This window comes from Nicrophorus vespilloides, unplaced genomic scaffold (assembly GCF_001412225.1).
Source record: "Nicrophorus vespilloides isolate i.1.1-1 unplaced genomic scaffold, Nicve_v1.0, whole genome shotgun sequence".
Lineage (NCBI taxonomy): Eukaryota > Metazoa > Arthropoda > Insecta > Coleoptera > Silphidae > Nicrophorus > Nicrophorus vespilloides.
In genome coordinates this window covers 108,904-129,320 of record NW_017097280.1, presented here as the reverse complement: position 1 = coordinate 129,320, position 20,417 = coordinate 108,904, and the positions used below count along the sequence as shown (strand labels likewise).

At 35.3% G+C, this 20,417-nt stretch overlaps 6 protein-coding genes across 10 annotated transcripts in view; 2 read left to right on the top strand and 4 right to left on the bottom strand.

The window, feature by feature from the left end:
• LOC108559637 (RNA binding protein fox-1 homolog 3) overlaps positions 1–6,290 on the bottom strand; it is a 31,600-nt gene extending 25,310 nt beyond the window's left edge. The window contains exon 1 of one of the 3 annotated variants that reach the window (XM_017916972.1): positions 6,133–6,290. Coding sequence is in view for 2 of the 3 variants with exons in the window: in XM_017916973.1 (XP_017772462.1) it covers positions 1,677–1,688 (12 nt within the window). In the remaining variant the exon portion in view is untranslated. Of the gene's footprint in view, positions 1–1,676; positions 2,420–6,132 lie in introns of those variants that run through there. The other 2 variants (XM_017916973.1, XM_017916971.1) reach the window with 2 other exon arrangements.
• A 110-nt stretch (positions 6,291–6,400) lies between these two features.
• LOC108559638 lies at positions 6,401–8,038 on the top strand. 3 transcript variants are annotated; one of them, XM_017916976.1, is made up of 4 exons: positions 6,401–6,587; positions 6,873–7,004; positions 7,058–7,143; positions 7,766–8,038. In XM_017916976.1, the coding sequence occupies exons 1-3, from the start codon at positions 6,477–6,479 to the stop codon at positions 7,136–7,138; spliced, it is 324 nt and encodes a 107-aa protein (XP_017772465.1). In that variant the 5' UTR covers positions 6,401–6,476; the 3' UTR covers positions 7,139–7,143; positions 7,766–8,038. The 3 variants fall into 3 exon arrangements, with proteins under 3 accessions (XP_017772465.1, XP_017772464.1, XP_017772463.1); XM_017916975.1 differs by having other exon boundaries at positions 7,058–7,153; XM_017916974.1 differs by having other exon boundaries at positions 7,058–7,159.
• Positions 7,930–10,122, bottom strand: LOC108559636 (hyccin). Its single transcript, XM_017916969.1, has 6 exons — positions 9,659–10,122; positions 9,432–9,599; positions 9,079–9,374; positions 8,769–8,983; positions 8,555–8,695; positions 7,930–8,439 (listed from the first exon to the last, which is right to left on the bottom strand). The coding sequence occupies exons 1-6, from the start codon at positions 9,809–9,811 to the stop codon at positions 8,072–8,074; spliced, it is 1,341 nt and encodes a 446-aa protein (XP_017772458.1). The 5' UTR covers positions 9,812–10,122; the 3' UTR covers positions 7,930–8,071.
• Positions 10,123–10,734: 612 nt separating this feature from the next.
• Positions 10,735–14,688, bottom strand: LOC108559644 (cohesin subunit SA-1). Its single transcript, XM_017916991.1, has 8 exons — positions 14,191–14,688; positions 13,822–14,133; positions 12,743–13,768; positions 12,469–12,684; positions 12,129–12,407; positions 11,160–12,072; positions 10,919–11,104; positions 10,735–10,842 (listed from the first exon to the last, which is right to left on the bottom strand). The coding sequence occupies exons 1-8, from the start codon at positions 14,608–14,610 to the stop codon at positions 10,835–10,837; spliced, it is 3,360 nt and encodes a 1,119-aa protein (XP_017772480.1). The 5' UTR covers positions 14,611–14,688; the 3' UTR covers positions 10,735–10,834.
• Positions 14,689–14,948: 260 nt separating this feature from the next.
• On the top strand, positions 14,949–16,575 carry LOC108559643 (ribosome biogenesis protein WDR12 homolog). The gene is made up of 4 exons (XM_017916990.1): positions 14,949–15,130; positions 15,219–15,518; positions 15,581–16,073; positions 16,137–16,575. Exons 1-4 carry the CDS (start codon positions 15,069–15,071, stop codon positions 16,533–16,535), a joined length of 1,254 nt encoding a protein of 417 aa, XP_017772479.1. The 5' UTR covers positions 14,949–15,068; the 3' UTR covers positions 16,536–16,575.
• Positions 16,564–20,417, bottom strand: part of LOC108559629 (nuclear pore complex protein DDB_G0274915-like) — a 6,140-nt gene continuing 2,286 nt past the window's right edge. The window contains exons 8-11 of the mRNA XM_017916963.1: positions 20,332–20,409; positions 16,897–20,272; positions 16,720–16,840; positions 16,564–16,659 (exon numbers count right to left, since the gene is read on the bottom strand). Coding sequence (XP_017772452.1) covers positions 16,629–16,659; positions 16,720–16,840; positions 16,897–20,272; positions 20,332–20,409 — 3,606 coding nt within the window. The 3' untranslated portion in view covers positions 16,564–16,628. The remainder of the gene's footprint in view (positions 16,660–16,719; positions 16,841–16,896; positions 20,273–20,331; positions 20,410–20,417) is intronic.

Sequence of the window (20,417 nt, the reverse complement as noted above, 5' to 3'; positions counted from 1 at the left end):
TACTTTCATCGAAATAAAACTGTTAGTATGGAGCTGCCTTTTGCCTTCTCTAAACGGATATTATAGTTGATTTGAGCGTTATAAAATGGTTAAATTGAACCTATTAAAGAGGAATGTAACATCTGTCTGACCCTGGTGCGCCATTACAAAATAAAATAAAGAAACATTTCCTCCCATTGATTCATTTCAATTCACACACACACGTACTGACTAGAAAGACTACAGCATACTCCTTTTTTCATAAATTTCGCGAGATTTGAACTCGTTTTACTTATAAACTAGTATTTATATTCATTTTCATTACAAAAAAAAGTTCATTATTGTATTGGCAGTTTATATAATAGCATTCAATTGATATAAAATATGATTTAGTATATTGATTTCAGTATAATAATGAATATGGTACACAGATATTGATAGCAAGTAGAAGACTACACAATAAACGCATGATATTCTAAATGTAAATTTAGAATATCAATAAAAATACGCATAGCGAGCCTGGTTTCCACGGGACAATGGAAAGTATTTGAATACATTGGAAAATCTATCCGACTGGTTACAAGTGTCTCAGAGTTAGGGTGGATAAGTTTACTCAATTTAACCTTTGCAGTATCGATTACGTATCGCATAGACCCTGTTGAATAGGATGTGTCTGTCTAATGGGGATATTCCTAAGCAGAATTAGGTTTCAGCTTGTACCTCGTCGACGTTAAATCGAAGCCGGCGATTAAGAATTGCTCGGCTTCTGTTGTTTTGCTTTAAAATACCGAAGTTATTGTTTCGATTCAATGCTAATTTCGAAATAAAATTAAACATGCAGAGCGCCACGAAATTAAATAGTCTGGATGGATGTTCGTAAACGAATCATACCACGTAGTCACATATTCGACACAATTGCAATTATGTTTTGCGTGTAAAGTTTTTGATGTACAAGGGTATAACTGCATTAATGGTAGTAACTCGATTAAATTTTGTTATAATTAAAACTTTGGGCCGCTTCAAATTACATTAGTTTAATTAACGAACGAATTTCTCGATTGTATTATGAAATTTGTTAGTTAAAAATAAAAATAGATTTGGGAAACTAGATGAGATCATTCAGTTAGATGTAAATTTTGTATTAATCATATCATATTGGTGAGTGGGATGTATTCCAGAAGGGTCTCTTAATAGGAGATAAAACGTGAACATCGATTCGGTTTTATCGTCGAAAAAAGGCGCCGGGGGATTTTCCCTCGTCGTTTAAATGGTCGTTGGGAATAAAAACAAGAGTACCAGAAGGTTTTCAAGAAGGACAATAAATATTGCGAGAGCTTAGACATAGGTGACTCCCTGAAAGTGCGATCGTCGTTCGTTTTGCGTTCTAAATAATCTGGCGGGAGTGGACTAGAAGGAATGGGAAAACTTTTTGGCAGACGGCCACACATCGACGGATATTTTCGCAAAAAGCACATGGGTATATATATGTATGTAGTACGTACTTATTGAGGAAAAATAATAATTTTCATTTCTGTAGTTTTGATGTTTTTGAGGTGTTTAGGTTCTGAGAGGAAGAGGATGTTGGTACAGCGTCAGGCGCCAGAGTGGATGAGGGGGATGAAGCGCCAAAGCGAGGTAACAACCTAAAGCAAAAGATGAAGGATACATGTAAGGGTAGTTTTTTCTAAATCTCTTACCGGGTAGTACATCCCTTGCGGAGGTAAGAAGAAAGCCCCTGCGCCCCACAGTTTGATGCTTTTTGAAACACGTTTTACATACAAAAACACTGCACGATGTGTGCAAGGTACACTGTTTAAAACTAGGGAGGAAAAAAACGGTTTGTTTTCTTCCCGCTGTCTGCTATGGCTTTGGTTTGGATTCGAGTTCGACGCTGCTGAAGACGAATGGTAAATTGTGGTGATTAGGTGTGATCACTGCGTGTGTTTGCGTATCGGTACGGACAGTCAGTCAGTCACTGATCTTGATGTGCGGGGCCGGTTTGTCAGTCAGTCAGTGAGCGCCACGGTACGTGAGGGTGTTGCAGCCAACTACCCTGGTCGCTTTGTCGGGATAACACTGTAAGGGCACCGGCGAGGGGCGCTCGGGGGGGACTCCTGTCGACCGTGGAGGGGTCGATCAATGAACGCTGGATCGCGCGCACTTCCAATTCCCTCTCCACAAGGTCTGACGAGAAGTCCCCGGCGACGTTTATTAAACCGCGAAATACGATCGCACCATCATCGACGATATCCACAGTTACATTACGTACCAGCACCATCACCATACCATTCGCAAAATAATCAGAAGCGAGCAGCTCACGGCTCTATTACACATGCATCTCCATTTATTTGTACCTTATCTCTTTGCTACTTCTACTGCAACCAAATACGCACATCAACACAGTTTTATGCAACCACACAACCAACATCAAATACATCTTTGTTTACTTGTTACCACACATCAGCAATATACATATTTAATTTTAAAGATTTACAATCAATTGCTTTTATTAAATATGCTGTTAACCATTGTTTTTCTCCAGAGTTATGAAATAAAATCAGTATCAACGTATCAAGCATTCATAGCTTCACTATTTGCCAAATACATATCTTCTTGAAAAGGAGTATTTATATAACATATTCCTTCTTTAGAACCTTACCTAATCTATCTACAATTGAACTTAATCTACACATTATTTAATACTTTTAATTGGAATTTTACTTTCACCTGTATTACTATTATGAATGCAACAAATTAATTTCTTGAATTTAGTAATTTAAATCTATTTATTATTTTCTGTATGAATTCAATCGTTATAAAATAATTTACTAAATGTATTCAAATATGTATTAATGTTACACTTGCTCCACATAAAATACGTCTATCAAATTTAACAAATTATATAATAATAGCTCAACATAAATTTGCGACACTTGCAAAATGATTGCTCTAAATAGTCATGAACTTAAAAAAAAGTGTAATTATTTGGTAAGCTTACAAAATCAAATGACCGGTGTAAGCAAGAATATTTCGGAATTTCAAGACCAAATATAGTGAAAGGATGTATGTCATTGACACAGAAAGAATACACAACATCCATTTATGTAATGATATGGAAAAAGAAGAAACGCTCAATCGCTTTTTTACATAATTACAGTCTCGCATTTCAAGTTTTGTTTTACTTACGAATATAAACGTAAATATATCATTTCCAATATGATTTTGAGCGAATCGCTGATAATTATATAATTGTATAATAATGTAAATGGAATTTCGACATCTCACACGCAAATTTCTTGACTCGAAGAGATACTTTCACCTGCTGCAGCAGCACCGAAAACTTTTGTTTTGTTGTGTGTGTGTGATAAAACAGGAATTTGTTTCATCAAGGATAAGTTTCGGTTTACTCGCTACACGGCGAAGTTGATAACATTTCCGCTTGCACGCAAATATGATTATGGAAACACATTTTCTTTTATCACGACGCCGCTCTCTGAAGATCAGCAATTTACCTGGGAACACATACAGGAGGAACATGGAAAGCAGCCGCAGCATAATTTCCACACATCCCATTTATAATTGGATTTTGGAGCAACATTCTAAGCGTTGTCGGTGTAATTGAGTTTTACGTAAATGCAATTAAACTACATTCATTCCGCAATCACAATTTATATTAATTTAGACAAATTTTAAACTACAAAGTGTTTACTTACAATCAATAGTTTGATGTAAATAGTACAACTCTTGCAAATGCTTCTGAACTAACTGTCCGTCCTACAACTCGGTCGTTCCTAACAGGGCCCACTGCTATGTGTCACATCACTAAGTCATTTGCCATAACATTCAAGTAATATTAGCTGGATGTATTACAACCGTAACCATTAAGCACTATAAGTCTTACTCAAGAAATACAAACTGGTGATTCATCCGCCTTAACTTACAATTATTTATAATTAACACTGAACGTGTCATAACTACAGTTTTTTTTTATATAATTAACGTTGCGATATAATAAATTTAAAAATAAATAATAAAATAGTTTGATTTTCAATTCCACTTTACATTTCCAGTGCAGATTGATAGAAATGATACACATGGTGATGATTCAAGAAGTACTCTGCTGTTATGATGCTATCTGGGGCAAAATTTGAATAAATACGACAATTTGAATTCCAGTTACTTCTTCGAAGGGTATCGACTGATTTGAATCACAAAAATATGAATTTTGCAAACTTATTACAGTAACGCTTTCAACAAATGAGAAAATAAATTGTACTTTTCGATTAGTAATTGTAAGTTATCTTATTAGAAATGTGGTAGTGCAGAATGTTAGAATCCCTTGTCCAAAATACGAAGAATTTGGGAATTCAAAAAAGAATACACTTTGTGGTTTCACACGTCGTCTGATGTTGAAAGGAAAATACAATGAGCGGATTCTATGAACTCAACCATAAAGTAGACACATTTACTCAAGGTTAGATAAAACAAGAATCGCACGTTGTTTCCGTAGATAAAACTTCATAGAGTTATACTAGATTTGAGAGTCACCACAAAAATATAAACAGTTTTGAAAATATTGATCAAATATGTATATATATATTTCATGTTTAAACTATTAAGTTTGTAAGTTATATCTTATGTAAAATACTATGTATATGGTATAATTAAGTTTGCACCCTAAACATTGGAAGCTACAAAAGAAACACAAACCTGTTGTCTCATACATTGTTTCAGCTGTGAAACGGTGACTAACAAACTCTATACAAAGAGCGTTATCTAAATACAAACCACACGGGATTGGTTTTCCATAAAATAGAAGTAATGTAAACGAAAAGAATTTGAAGTAAACCATCTTCTAAGCATCTCTGTGACTGCATTTGAAGTGGTATACATATAAATAAAGTAGTAGTTACCCAAATAGCCCTATCCAAGTCTTCCCACTCAGCATTAAGTTCTGCGTTCATTAAATCTCTGTAGCTCATCTTGTTACTCATAATTTCTCTTAAGGAAACGTCTTCAAAATTATAATGGCGCCGTTTTTAATATTATGTTTTAAATTTGCCTAAATTGGCTTAGTTTTTTTATTGTAATTCCAAAATTCGATCAATTTAGGAAACCCAATAAAGTAAAATAAATTAATGTACTTAATCATTTTAATTAATTACAAGAGTAAGTTCTGTTATATTTGAAGTTTCATTAACGTGTATCAACAAATACAAGTAAATCTATTGCCATGATAATACAATGTCAAACAATTGAAATTGTGAACCTACTTAAGTAGGTAGTCATTTGTAAAATGCAGTTCTGCCAAACGTTTGAAAACAATAACAATTTACTAACCTTACATTTTATTGTCAAATTTTGATAGTTTGGTTGCAAATTTTGAAGTTTTAGTTCATTTTACTGTCAACATGTTATACCTTTGGTAGATGTCTAAAATGAAGCACGAATAGACCATGACCTCGGTGGTCACAGAGCGCGAAAGCTTGGCTTCTAATTAAATGAACAGAAATATATGCTCAAAGGTTTCACGGCAAGGAATAACGAAGATATGCAAGAAGATATAATTAGTCACGCAAAGATAGGTCCGAGACAAGGACTTTTCCTATAGCAGACTAATTGGAATGGGGGGAATTAACCAAAGTGCTCATAACGAAATTGGCGAAATAACACAACCAGACACATAGAATTTAGATTGTAAGAAATTGTTATTCCGCAAATGTAGAAAAATGCCGTTGCGACACTTTTTGAAAGTTCTAACTATGTCTACTAGCGAAACGTTGCGAAACTTGCCGAAATCTTGAAGATTCTTTCTCGGCGATTCCCTGGATTTTTCGAATCCAATAATGTTATTATTATTAATCGAAGTGTTTTGTAAATAATAAAGCGGCGGCAACGTTGCATTGTTGGACCAGAAAGACGAAACGAGACCGGTTTTAATAGCCTTCTTTCTCGTTAACGAGAAATAACTGAAACCAGAAAAGGAAAAGTCGCACAGTGCGAATGGTACGAGATCCGGAATCGAAGGGTGGCGTACGACCGATGTTTGCTTCTGTTTGTTGAACAATGCAAGGTTTATAAACAAGTTGGACGCACGTTTCGTGGAATGTGTAGAAGTTTTGATTTTAGGAATGCGAATGATTCAAGACTTGCCTCTGCTGTACGATGTTTAATCTGTATAGGTCTTCGATGGTACAGTTTCCCTTCTAGATTTTGTCCCTCAACACTACCACTCACCGGTCACAAAGGGCTATTTATTACACTATTTTATACACATAGAGAATCAGCAAGTGGTTGCTTACTACCAAACGGATTGATTGAAAACCGAACGAGTTGGTTTAGGTCGGTGGGGTCGAGGGGGCAGCACGCAACGAAAGGAGCAGCGCGCAAGATAGAGACGGAACAAAAATAAAATGCGTGCGCAAATCCTGGCTGCCAAGAGCATCAACAGCAAATCGATTTGAACGCAAATGCACCTCAACATTCCATAAACAATCATGATATTAGTTTATTTGTACGTATTTCTAGCCCTGGCCGCTGTTCCGCAATGTCTCAGCAAAGTGACCTACACTTTTCTCGAGTTTCCGTACAAAGAAATCCCCAAGAATGTAAGTGTACACAGCTCCTTGTTTGTGTAGACCGTGTTTTGTATACAGATCTGAATTTATAGCATGCATTTGTAGAATGTAATCGTCTAAATTTAGATCAGCTTTAAATATTTACATTTCAACGAATTTTTGAACACCGATATCATCATTCTTTTGGAATTTCGTTTATCGTCAAACAATTGGAGACGTTAACATACTTTTATTATTTACCCTTACATATGCAACCAAATATACACATTAATAACAAATTTAATTTGTTTACAAATTATTTCATATATCCAATAGGAAGCAATGTTCCATGAATATGAAACGGCTTGCGCCCTTGGCTGCAGCGGAAAGATAGGAGTCTCGAAGACGTTATGCATTCGCCAATGCATTTCTCCATCTTGTTACAAGGATCTCTATCAATCGGATTTAGTGAGTAACTTCGCTGATAACATTATCTTTTAATTATTGAATCGTTATTACAGCTCGAAGAAGGAGAGGTGGATGTTAGGCTCAACAGCTTCAAAGGATGTTTCATACAAAGGCACAACAGATCACGTACTTAAATCCCGTAAATACATGTATTAGTACGTTTTATTAATTGTTTCTTTTCACCTTAAAAAAAACAAACAAAATCCTACAGTTATTACAATAATATACATATTACAAATAATGTATAATTATATACATTAATAAATTTCAATAAAAACAATATAGATATATACAAATTCACGTTTTAACAATATGTTTCAATAACGAGTATACAGGTTCTATAGATATATATATATAACATACATTGTTAATAAAAAAAATCATTTAAATAACATAATTATAAATGATCAATCCCAAGAACATTTCTGTAATATATATTATTAAAATTATTCAATAGATCGTGTTAATAGAATATTAACAAAATCAAAATGTTATTGGAATGTAGTTAATTTTCCTTAAATAATTTAACAAATAGTAATACTTTAAAAATAAAATAACAAGGCCTCCAACTACACCACTTCGTTCTTATGAAGTTAACAGGGTTATTAATAATAATAATAATAATAAATAGATAAAACAAAAGCGTAGCTGGAGAGCATACAGAAAAATTGGAAAGAGAGGCAGTCAGTTTTTACTTAGTCTATTTATATAATGGTTAATATATTTGTTTTAATTAACCCTTTAATTATTGTTATTTTCAGATTCATAACACCTTTTTCGTCTCCCAACAATAACAAACTAACCGCTACAGAACTAATGTGTATATATAAATATATATATAGATATACAGAATTTTTTACTTAGTTTTATTTTTGATGAATAGTATTAAATATGAATGACTTTCAGAAAATGGTAACTTATTTGATAAGTGACTTAGGCAAAGTTCGCTTTGTTTATCAAATTTCTCCTTTTGAATGGCACAAAGATTCATATAAATCAATATTCGATATACGTGATGTAGCTTTGCCATTTGATTTAAAAGAAGAAAAAAAAACGTTTTCTGCCTTTTAAACAGTACTCACGTGAACAGTGTTAAGGCTCAGTTCGTTCTGCATACTTCCGTTGCTATTACTAGCCACCAGAGAGACTTGATCTCCAGTGCCTGCATTCATCTTCATTTCCATCATACCGATGGAACTATTGCCACCGGTGACTGGGGTCTCTTCCAATGAATGTCGGGGCGGAGTTGGACTACTTTTAAGCTTAGGTTTCTTTCCTAATCCCGATAATTTCGGTAAATGTTTGAGAGCACTGCCTGACCTTCCGCGGAAGCCTTTCTTGTCTGGAGCATCAGAACCTCCCTCTTCGACAATCGAATCCAAGCTGGCATCACCCGCGCCACCTGCATCTTCCTGATGTTGGATTGGTATATCGTCTGCATAGGAGGAACGTAGATGTTTTAATTCATTTACCCTTTTTATTTCCTGGGAAGGGAACGATCGGATATGGTTGGGAATTACAGGGAACTAGATATACAGCAATTCACCTACCTGGCAGTTTTTTCGTACGGAAAGAAGCATTCGTAATCATGGACTTCGTAATTATCTGCTTGTTGGACGAACGAGCCGGCATGTAAGCCGCGGGGGATCGATGTAATAAGTTCGTTATAGCGTGAGCAGCCAGTAGCACGTCTAAAATAAGTTAACAACAAAACATCTATATATTTATATTTTTCTAATATTACTGAACAACCAATCGAAATACCTGTATATGTTTCATATGTTGCTCTCTGTGTAACATCATGCAAAGTTTGTGCTGCTCCACTTACATCTCTCTCCAATGCATGATAAACTATGTGTAATAATTCCAATAATAATTGACTGGATACCAGAATTCTTGGCATCATACTAATATTAAATGAATCACTGTCTACAGATGTTCTGATCCCTCCTGTAACTTGAAACCCTTGACTAACTATTCTGAAAAATAATATAAATATCCAATTTACTAATCTATTCAAGAAAAAGTATAAGTGTATTAATTACACAATAAATTTAAAAATTGCTCTGATTACCTTGAAATCGCTCGACAAATATATTCAATTCCCTGTAAATTAAAACTAGCAATCTGTTGATTGAATAGAAATACAAGTGCAGTGACAACCCTCTGCCTGTTTTGCGCATTCAATGCTTCCACTTGTGGCAGCGGTCCCCAATTTACGAGCTTCGTATTGCATTCTTCCCAACGGCGAAGCGAATTTTCAGCAAGGAACGCTGGATCCAAATTTGACGAGTCATGATACATCGATGATTGGGCTAAGCTTGGAACCCGAAATGATTTTATACGTGGTTGTCCTTTAGAATCAACGACCTACAAAAATAATATTCAATATAATTAATTAACAGGTTGTAAACTATGGATACATACTTCTAAATTGTATAAGCTAACAATCAATGTTTCTATAGATGGATAAGTCTTCCTGTGTGCTAAATGCAACAAAACCAAGTGTGGAATGTATTGCATAGCAAATTTCTTTAATCCACTCTCACCGGACCTGTAGAAAGCAAATAACTGTTGACATATTCTGTCAATAATCTAAAACATATAATCATCACAATAATTATAATACATATAGAAAATAACAACGTTAATACCATTTGCTTATTGTTATGGTCCTCTTCAAATATGGTATGCAAAGCAATTGAAACTTCATGATTGTGTTCCTGTTCAGCAGCGTACGTGTGAATCTCACTTTCAGTGAGTGCTTCAAACTCTTCAATCCAGTCCACCACTAGTACATCAGCCATTATCAAATCCTTGAAAATGTAAACACTTGGACCCAAAAGCTCAAAATCAAGATGTTTATTTAATTGTTCCTCTTATTTTTTTGTAGGTTAAATGTAGAGCTGATTCTCTATTAGCCGTGACAACTACTTCGCACTTTCAATACTTTCACATAACAATTTCTATGGAATTATGACGATGCTTCTAATTATATAAGCTATTAAATCATTATTGCTATTAAATTCAAAACGAAATCTCGTAATGTCAAAAAAGGCTATAAAACGTCAAAATATAATAAACACTTTGACCACTATTCGCAACCCCAAACTTAATGATTACACACATTTGTAAACAACTTCAATGTGATTATGGAAAAGCGCGAAATTTCAAAATTTTCTTACCATTTTACTGTATTCGTCATCTAGACTCTCCATAGAATCTAATCAAGTTAAATAAAAATACTTTTTTTTGCAGCGATGGTTTCAAAGAACAATTCAAATGATTACCACTCATTGAAATATGTATGGAGAAGAGCCCTCTTTCAAGCTGTAATTACGTATTAAATATTTAAAAATAGACACACAAAGCTGATAACCAATAGTCATCCATTATTTACATATGAAACTTATCTTCAATTACCTTTTATAGTACTTTATTGTTATAACAATAGTCATACAAAATAAACAGATATCATATAAAAAATATATTCTTAGTATTAGTTGTTGAATATTTGAATGGAAATAATCAAAAACTAGTAAATAAAAAATATATATTACCAACAATACATATATTAAGACCTGTTAACTTTCTGAGCAGTCTTAAAGTAATCTTATATAATTAACAATTACAAAGCGAAATGATATATAAAATAAAAAAACAATATTTGTTATCTTAAAATAATAAAAGAAGATAAAATAATACAAACAATAATTAAATAAACTAAAATTAATATTATTAAAAGAAAACTTCGCCTTTACGAATCCTGTATTTAAGAGTGCTCAGAACTTTCTTCACGATCAAGCTAGGAAAAATATAAAGCATCTACCCTACAACACTAAAAATAAAAGTTAATAAAGCCATTAAACATAGTGACAACGCATAGATACGTGTGCCGAAAGAGGATACTTAACTGTATAAACTACTTGGAAATTCTTCATGATCATCATCTTCGTGGTCATCGTCGTGATCAGGATCTTTACGTTTACGACCATACGCCCTTTTACTAGTAGTTGGAACCTGGTCAGTTTCGCCGTGCACCAATGAATTCCTGTACATCAATAGTGGCTGCCAATCTTCACCTCGACTGCTTGGCATACCTTAAAAGAGATTATTTATATAATAAATGATTAAAGTTATGAAGAATAAACGAACCTGTAGTGACTCTCCTGTCCAAAAATGTTAAAACTACCTTTTTATCGGGTTTCAACAATTTATTAGTGAACTCCGTTAATATTTCCAAAAACGGTAGATTCGGTGGTGGTCCGGTGGGATCTTCGTGATTCTCTCCACCACTAACAGCAAATAAGATACCTGCTCTATGTAATGCCGTTATAGCTTCCCTGTTTTTCAACGCATCTAAACCAAATGACAAAGCGAATCGCTTTGCCAATTCCTTCAAACCGAAGAAGTCTTCATGTTGTCTAGTTACTCTTCCACCGCTGCCCAATGCTTGGAACATCATATTCAGACTTAAACACATTGTCAACGCGCAATTAACCTTATTGATTTCTCTGGCTTTACTCAATGTAGCTTTAATAATATCTCCGTATTCGTTGTAGTATTTAACGTAATGTTTAAATACTTCTGCTCCAGCTTTAGTTGGCATTATATTATAAACAATCAGTTTACAATAAGCTGCTAAGAAATTTCTTCTTTTATGCAAACCCTCTATATGATGTTCATCATTTTCTCCTTCCTGCTGCGGTACAAATACATAGGTTTGCACAAATTCATTCAGTAGCAATTGCAAATTACGATCTGGTTCACAAATAAGTTCCGACAACGGCTGAGCCGTACGATACAATTGGTCGCTGAAAACAACCAACAGATCGCATAAGCACACGTAACTTTCCTCTCTAATACTTATATGAGGTGATGACCTAATCAATTCTTGAGCTGCTTCAATGAATTCGTTCAAACTTTGTCGTAACTCTTGAATCCCCGCACCTGTAACACCTCCGTTTTCTTGTGTCAATTGTAATGTGCGTAAACCCCACAAGAGGCAATAAAAACAAGAACTCAAACTGTACTTTATCGCTTCTGCAGGGAGACTGCTGTCAATTTCCTGTTCAAACATATAATTAAAATAAAATTTAAAAAAATACTAATTTGAGTATATACCTTGACATCTTGAAATAAAGTACCCCAGAGATTCCACTGATTTAAATTGTGGCTAGCATAAAATAGTGAAACTTTCTTCAATGAACTGACGACATTAAAAATTTCATCAGCGTTGGGAGTTTCTTCGCCCAGTAATAAATTTCGCCAATCGTCGATAGCATCTTTATAACTCGCCACTATCATGTCTATTGTAGTAGATCTAGCTACATCGCAACGAGTATAAAGGGAATGACCCTCGCTACAAAGAATTTCCAAAGTTTTTGCACATGTTTCCAATACCTATAACAAAGATAATTAAGTTGGATTCGCTTACCAACATTTATTTAATAAATATACGTACTTCAGGTTCGTGATGGACTTCTGCAATATGTTTGAGCTTTGATAGTAGTGATTGTAATGAACCTTCTTGACGACCACTTGTATACAAGTCCAACTCAAAATACTGTGGTATACTCAGCAAATTTGCTAACTTCTCAGAATCAGCTGAATACTTATCCAATAAAGGGGGTAACGTGACAATAAAATGTTCGGTAAGTTTTTGTTTATCTTCGCCAGCCTTAAAATTAATGAAAGTCTTTAGCTTCATCAAGTATAAATATATTTGATATAATTACCTGTTTTATTTCCCTTAAAGAAGTTACTTTCCTAGTGGGTCCTCTACCAACTGGTGCTTCACCTGTGGCTGCCTGTCTGACACAGCAAACCATAATTTCGATTAAACTTGTTTCTTGTCTATTATCTAATGGTTCTTCCATGGGACCTGGCTCTTCCAATAATAAATCCGTCATGCATTCCCAATCTTTCATCATCGTATTCGATTCTATTAATGAATCTACTAAATACGCTGCGTGCTCGTGCAGTTCAGATTCAATAAAAAATTGTACAAGATCTCTGATAAACGGTGTATTAGGTAGGCGACGCTTACCGCGCTTAGTTTTACCTACATCGATATCGCCTGGTTGGAAAAGTCTTTCGTTTAAAAACTCTCCCGCCGCTTGAGCTACGGCACGATGAGAAGAATAAACCAATTCGTAAACGTGTTCACAATCTTTATCTGTTAAAATTTCATTGTGATGTTTCAAAATACTAATAACCAGTTTAACTGCTTGTACAGCAACATCGTATTCCTTATCCAATGTCATAGCAACAATCCTATCTTTAAACTTATTAGTGAACAGTTCCAATTTCCCTTTCAATTCTTCACTGGCATACAGAGGTTGCAAGGCCTGTAGACATCTCAATCTAACTTCACCAACCTTATCATGCAATGTCCAACCAATATATTTCAAATAGGAATCATCCAGGAAATTTGCATGAAATTTATGCATCCAAACGCCTATTTCCGTCATAGCAATGGCTCTTATTTCCGGAAGAGTATCTCGATACCTATGTACGAAAACTGATTTAAACATGTATGTTAACATATTTTTAATTTCATCCATATTTTCTTCTAATTCCTGCCTTTTACCCAACAGCGATTCCAACCTGTCGCTTGCTCTCTTTTCACGAGTCTTTTGTCGTTCTGCTTCGTACTGTCTCTGTGTGTTATCTAAATTGACCGATACTGTTAAAGCAACATCCACAAGTGCTGTCATTAATTTCATTGCACCTAACGTTGCTGTATGACGAAAAGCTCTGACCTAAAAAACGATTTTTTTAATTTTATTGTATATTATATTTATAAATATTATACTTGAGAATCTGATAAACCAGTAAGTAATGAGATGACATTATCCATAAGAAATTGGTCATAAATAATAGAATATTGGCATTGTTTCACTAAAGTTTGAACAAATTCACAAAAATTTTGTCTGAACTTTTTCCAGGATTGTCCAGCCATGATCAATGGATATTCTCCAGATTCTTCATCAAACTCTTCAGTCATTCTTCGAATAATTGCAGCATGTTCCATATTTGACTGCATTTGCTGTGTAATTCTACCTTTGCAACCAGCTGCATTGATAAAAAATTGCATTAAACATATTAATGCTTGCTCCCTGTGCAACTAAAAATAAAACATGAATATGTTGGATTATTTACATCAATGAAATGATTTAATTACCTTATAGTTTTCTATCCAATCATCCACAATGCTAGCTAAGGAAGCCTTGCAATTTTTTATAGTTAAATATAAACTGGCATCATCTTCCAAATGATGAATTCCTTCTGAATGGTTTTTCCTACCTGGTGGTCGACCACGAGGTCTTCCTCTACCAGAACTAGTAGGACTAGCTGATGGAGCCACATAAACAGGCTGCGGGTGAGAACCACCTCTTGCTTTAGATCTTGTGACTCTTCTCAGACCAGGTGTAGGAGGCGATTCAAACATACCATCAGAAGAGGAGTTTGCTTGTTCATTGTAATCTTGATAATTTGAAGTGTAACCACCGTAACTATCATGTTCTACTGCAGGAGTCATTGGACTTTCATAATCAGGTGGTGGCTCATCCATACGGATCCTTTTTCCGCCTCTTCGATGCATTTTGAATATTGTTCCTTCACCAATTTACAAATAAGAAAATTGTAAACACAGCTCACAACACTTTAGTCGCCATTTATATTTCCATTTTTGCCAACTTAAACAACTAATAATATTACTTAATATTTGGTGAAACAAGTTTTGTGTGTTGCCTATTGCATGCACTTATCCCAAAATTCTACTAAATATATAAACAATACACTAGTTTATACTTAATATATCATTATATTTAACTTAATTTACAATATATCGAAAATATATTCTATTCTATTCTTTATCAAATGCAAAGTCGCTACTTTCTAATGTAACTAGTTGCATATATAGTCGTATTATTGAAAATTGCAGAAACATTCAAATTGTCTTTCGCCTGTGGTCAACATAACCTTATTTTTCCATACCTCGTTGAAAGTTAAATTTGTTTTGTATTTATAAGCGTTGCAGACGAAGAGAAAGAAATTAAAATGAATACAGAAAATTTATCAGAGTCGCAATTACAAGTAAAATTTATTACTAAACAAGAAATGTAAGTACTTATTGATATAATTTATATATAAACAGTTCAATAATAAATCAGTCTGAAAATTTAAAGTAAATATTAAACATTGTTTTAGATACGCTGTTCCTGATGTTCCATTTTCAGTGCCAGTTAATATTAATATTAAATCCTTGAACAAATTGTTGAATGAATTGTTGAAGGAAAACAATAGTAATATTATTAAATCTATAGATTTTGATTTTATTGTGTTAGGAGAATTGTTGAGGGTTTCTTTGGTTGAACATCTTGAAGAGAGAAATCAATCTACTGAGGCTACTATTGAAATAGAATATGTTGAACGTACTCAGGCACCTGAACCTCAAGATGCTCTATTACATGATGATTGGGTATCCAGTATTCAAGTTGCAGATAAGTGGTATGTAATATAATTTAATATATTTTATTTATATATATATTAATCACTTTTTTAATGTTTAGGATTTTGACTGGATGTTATGATAACACAATCAATATATGGAGTATTAAAGGAAAACATCAGGCTGCTTCTAATAAACACACAAATTGTGTTAGAAGTGTTAGTTGGCTGAAGAAAGGAGACCCTACGAAGGGATTTGTGAGTGTATCGCATGATTTGACTGCTATTTTATGGAACTGGGAAGTGGGCACGAATGATATTCAAGAGCATGCTATTTTGAAAGGTCATGAAAGAGGAATTGACACTGTCAGTGTGAGCCCTGATGGTACAAGATTGGCAACAGGTGGATGGGACACTCATTTAAAAATCTGGAATGCATCTCTAGAAACAGACAATGATGAACCTCCAAGTAAAAAGACAAAAGGAACTTTTGTTAGGACGCCATTGGTTACCGTTAAGGGGCATAAAGAAACGATTTCTGGCTCTATGTGGTCAGATGATAAAACAATATGCACTAGTTCTATGGATCATACTATCAAATTCTGGGATGCAGAGGTAAATCTAAATAATTGATTTTAATTAATTATATTTATTATTGAATTATTATTTTTTTTTTAGATGAGTAGTATCAAATCTGAAATAGTCGGACAAAAAGCATTTTTAAGCTTAAGTTGGTCGCCCCTGAATAATATGGTTCTTGCATCCTCAGCAGACAGACATATAAGACTTTATGATCCCCGTTCTATCGAGGGTTCTATTTGCAAGTCTACGTACACTTCACATACCTTGTGGGTTCCTACAGTCACTTGGTCACAATACAGCGAACATCTATTTATGTCGGGAAGCTACGATAAAAATGTTAAATTATGGGACACAAGAAGTCCCAAAGCACCACTGTTCGACCTTTCCGGCCACGATGGCAAGGTTCTATGCGTTGATTGGTCTAATAACCAATATTTAGTATCCGGAGGAACCGATAACAATGTGAATATTTTTAAAAATAATAACTATAATTAAACTCTGTTTAATAATTTTCTTGATATATTTTTTATTGAAGTTGTATCCAAAAAATGTTAAGACAATAAAACAAATAAATCCTTAAAAAAAAAATTAACGCCAACTAGAAAACGAAGAGCCGCCCCTGAAATAAAAATATATAAATTATATTGTATACCGGCATTTAAATATACTTTGATTATACCCTGAAAATCCAGATGGTTGAGATGCAGTTGATTGTTGGGCTAAATTACCAAATCCCAAGGTACTTTGGTTCGCCAAGTTACCAAAATTGGAATTTTGTGTAGTTCCAAAGCCGGTGCTTGCTAAAAGTGGATGTTTTACTTCCTCTCCTTTTTTTTTTAAAAAATATGTAATTTACCTGTGGTTCCTGTGGATGTTCCTCCAAATACTTTAGGTGGACTACCGAAACTAGGGCTCGATCCAAATGCTGGTGAACTACCAAATGAAGGTGGAGCACCAAATCCAGGTGAACTTGAACCAAATGCTGGTGGATTACCAAATGCTCCACTGCTTGGTGATTTCTGAAAACCTGGACTTCCAAATCCACTTTGCTGCACAGACTGGCCGCCGGCACTGAATGAGCCCGTGGTTCCGAAACCAGCACCACCACCAAATCCACTACTTTGACCAAAAGCGGGAGGAGTACCAAAACCAGGAGATGCAGTATTACCGAATGCCGGTTTACTAAATGGAGAGGTACCACCAAATGTGGAGCCGCTGGATGTTGTCGCAGTATTACCAAACAAGTTTGCCGAACTGAATGCTGGAAATTTTTGCTCATTCGTTCTGCCGAATGGATTTGCATTGCTCTGTCCGAATCCACTTGACGTTGTTGGTGTTGCGCCCATATTTAAACTATTAAAGCTGAATGAATTCGTATTTGTATTTCCAAAACTCCCAGAACTTGAAAATGTTGCAGGTTTATTTCCGCCAAAGGTTCCAAAGCCTTGCTGTTGCGTTTGTGATTGACCAAATGGAGAAGCACTTCCAAATGGACTTCCCGTGTTGGCTGTATTTGCACCAAACACTGAACTTCCTCCAAATGGACTTGAAGAGGTAGTAGTAGTAGTACCAAATGTTCCACTTGTCCCACCGAATACACCACTTGCAGTAGTTGTGGCATTTCCTCCAAATATCGATCCTCCGCTGTTTCCAAATGTTGACGGTTGCCCAAATACTGAGCCAGTGGCCGTAGCTGAACCTGCACCAAATGGACTAGATTTTGCACCGAACGGAGAAGCGGCGCCAAAAGTATTTGAACCACTTGTAGTAGTTGTGCCGAATGGCGAAGGAGTACCAAATGTTGAAGCAGATGTTGTAGCACCAAATGGACTTGTAGTTCCAAATGCAGATGCACTAGTTGTGGTAGTTGTTGTATTTCCAAAAGGACTAGCTGATGCTCCAAATACATTGCCACTACTTACAGTTGATGATCCAAATCCTGCAAAAACGGACGCACTAGTAGTGGTTGGATCTGTGCCTCCAAACACTGATTGATTAGTGCTACCTCCAAATACGGAAGAGGTATTGGTACCAAATGGCGAGGCTGATGTTGTACTAACAGGCTGCGCACCGAATGTCGTTGAAGAGGACACATTAGTGGTAGATGCTCCAAAGGGTGAGGCAGTCGTCGTATTTGTAGTAAGACTTCCAAATGGAGATGCGGCTGTCGTAGTAGTCTGGTTTCCAAATGTTGTTGCGCTTGTAGTCGTTTTGTTTCCAAATGGTAATACACTTGACGTATTTGTTGAAGTTGTACCAAAGGGAGATGCCTGTGTAACATTTGTGGCAATTGATCCAAAAGGTGACGAACTTGTTGTTGTCGTAGTTCCAAACGGTGTTACTGTTGTTGTAGTGGTTGAAGTTCCAAAGTCCTGTTTCGAACCAAAAACTGTATTTTGTGAACCAAAAACATTAGAAGATGATGTCGTAGTACTGGAAACAGTTAAATTTAATGCACCACCAGTAGATTGTGAAGTATTTCCAAATAACGATGTAGTATTTGTAGTAGCAGCAATTGATGTTGCATTGGTAGTACTTGAAACAGTTTTAAATATTGATGGCACAGATGTACTTGTCTGCACTCCGCCGAATGAACTTGTTGTTGATGTCCCAAATGGCGAAGTCGTTGATGTGGTAACTACTTTAAATATAGATGTAGTAGATGCACTTGTATTTAAGGTTGAAGATGTAGTTGTCGATGCAGGCGTTGTGGTAGATGGTGCATTTGCAACCGTTGTAGTAGATGATGGAAATGCTGAAGTCGCCGACTGACTACCAAAAATAGAACCCGTTGTAGTAGATGCTGGAAATGCGGAAGTCGCCGACTGACTACCAAAAATAGAACCCGTTGCGGAGGATACTACAGTATTTGATGAGGTAGTTGCCACTTGCGATCCTAAGATCGATGATGTGGTAGATATTAAAGGTGCGGATGTTGTCGCAGTAGGTTGTCCACCAAATATATTAGAAAATGCCGTTTTCTGAGTTGGATTCCAAATAGAGCTGGTGGACGTTACAGTTGATTGTGTAGTTGGTGCGGTATTCGCAGTACTAGTATAGCTTCTACCAAAGAATGAACCAGTAGACACGGTGGTTGAAGTGGATGCTACCGTAGAAGTTGGTTTAATCTGTGATTGAACAAATGGAGACACAGTTGTTGAAGCAACTTTTGTAGATCCAATTGTCTGGCCAGTTGTTGGCGTTATAAATAAACTCTTTGTAGTGGGTACTACAGGTTTAGATACATTTGATGGTAATCCCACGGTACTAACAGGAGTAATTGTGAGCCCAAAGTTAGATATTGTAGATGTAGCTGGTTTATCTATAGGAGTTATATTGGCGGATATTTTCAATGGAGCATTGGTCGTAAATCCTGACGAAATTATGGAAATCGATGGTTTCGCTGTAACTCCAGTACCAGCTGTAGTTACAATAGAAGGAACTTTATAAGTATTTGTACCTGCAGTAGAGCCAAATATTGAAGAAAAACTAAATGAGTTTGGAGTTGCTGCTGCAGTCGATTGTATTGGCTTAGATACGGGCATTGCTTTTCCAGATTCTGTAGGTGTTGCACTTGTACTAATAGTTTTACTTGAAAAACTAAAACCGGAAGTTGTAGTTTTCACGGCTCCAAATATCGGTGGGTTGTACGTAGTTGTTGCAGCATTTGTAGTATTATCAATGGGCCTTGATGCTGTGTTTTTAAAAACATCTGTAGTTATATTAAACTTTGGCAATGCAGAAGCCACTTGCGCGGGCATGTTCTTTGCATGCTCCTCAGCCTTTACAAACGGTGTACTAGCAGATGAAATTGGAACAGGTTTAGGTGTGGACATAACAAAGTCCATTTTTTGTGGTAAGATTTTCTTGGTGTGCGCTATTGGCGATAGCGGCTCAGCTAATGGTTGTTCATGTTTTATATTCGGTGTAGCTGGTTGCAAAAGTGAATTCAAATGTATTGTAGAATTATTCAATGTTGGTTTACTGACAGCAACATGAGTGGCATTTCGTTTATTCAAAAACTTAAATAATTTTGCCGATTTCTCAGTCGTCAACTTTGATTGTCTCTCATACAATTTCGCATTAATACCAGATGAAGCTATACTATCAACCTGCAGTTTATTCAATTCTTCTGCAACGTTATCTATTTCATTAGAAATTAAAATTTTACTCCCCATATTAATCTTCCTGTATGAATTTATACGGCTAGAAATATCCTTCAAAATATATCTCTAAAAGAAAAATGAATGAATAAAAAAGGAATTAAAAACTATTTTATTACAAACTGTACCTGTTTCTGTAATGTTCCAGTTTGTTTTACCATTGATTGATAAATCGTTTCCATCGTAGGCATTCGTATTTTTTTCGTTTTTCTAA

Coding starts and splice junctions, on each gene's coding strand:
- LOC108559638 (XM_017916976.1), top strand. CDS start 6,477: ATGATATTAGTTTATTTGTACGTATTTCTAGCCCTGGCCGCTGTTCCG. Junction 6,588..6,872: donor ACAAAGAAATCCCCAAGAAT/GTAAGTGTACAC, acceptor TATATCCAATAG/GAAGCAATGTTCCATGAATA. Junction 7,005..7,057: donor ATCTCTATCAATCGGATTTA/GTGAGTAACTTC, acceptor TCGTTATTACAG/CTCGAAGAAGGAGAGGTGGA.
- LOC108559636 (XM_017916969.1), bottom strand. CDS start 9,811: ATGGCTGATGTACTAGTGGTGGACTGGATTGAAGAGTTTGAAGCACTC. Junction 8,984..9,078: donor ATTTGTCGAGCGATTTCAAG/GTAATCAGAGCA, acceptor ATTATTTTTCAG/AATAGTTAGTCAAGGGTTTC. Junction 8,696..8,768: donor AACATATGAAACATATACAG/GTATTTCGATTG, acceptor AACTTATTTTAG/ACGTGCTACTGGCTGCTCAC.
- LOC108559644 (XM_017916991.1), bottom strand. CDS start 14,610: ATGCATCGAAGAGGCGGAAAAAGGATCCGTATGGATGAGCCACCACCT. Junction 12,408..12,468: donor AAGTCCATCACGAACCTGAA/GTACGTATATTT, acceptor TCTTTGTTATAG/GTATTGGAAACATGTGCAAA. Junction 11,105..11,159: donor GGACAGGAGAGTCACTACAG/GTTCGTTTATTC, acceptor ATCTCTTTTAAG/GTATGCCAAGCAGTCGAGGT.
- LOC108559643 (XM_017916990.1), top strand. CDS start 15,069: ATGAATACAGAAAATTTATCAGAGTCGCAATTACAAGTAAAATTTATT. Junction 15,131..15,218: donor TTTATTACTAAACAAGAAAT/GTAAGTACTTAT, acceptor ACATTGTTTTAG/ATACGCTGTTCCTGATGTTC. Junction 16,074..16,136: donor TCAAATTCTGGGATGCAGAG/GTAAATCTAAAT, acceptor TTTTTTTTTTAG/ATGAGTAGTATCAAATCTGA.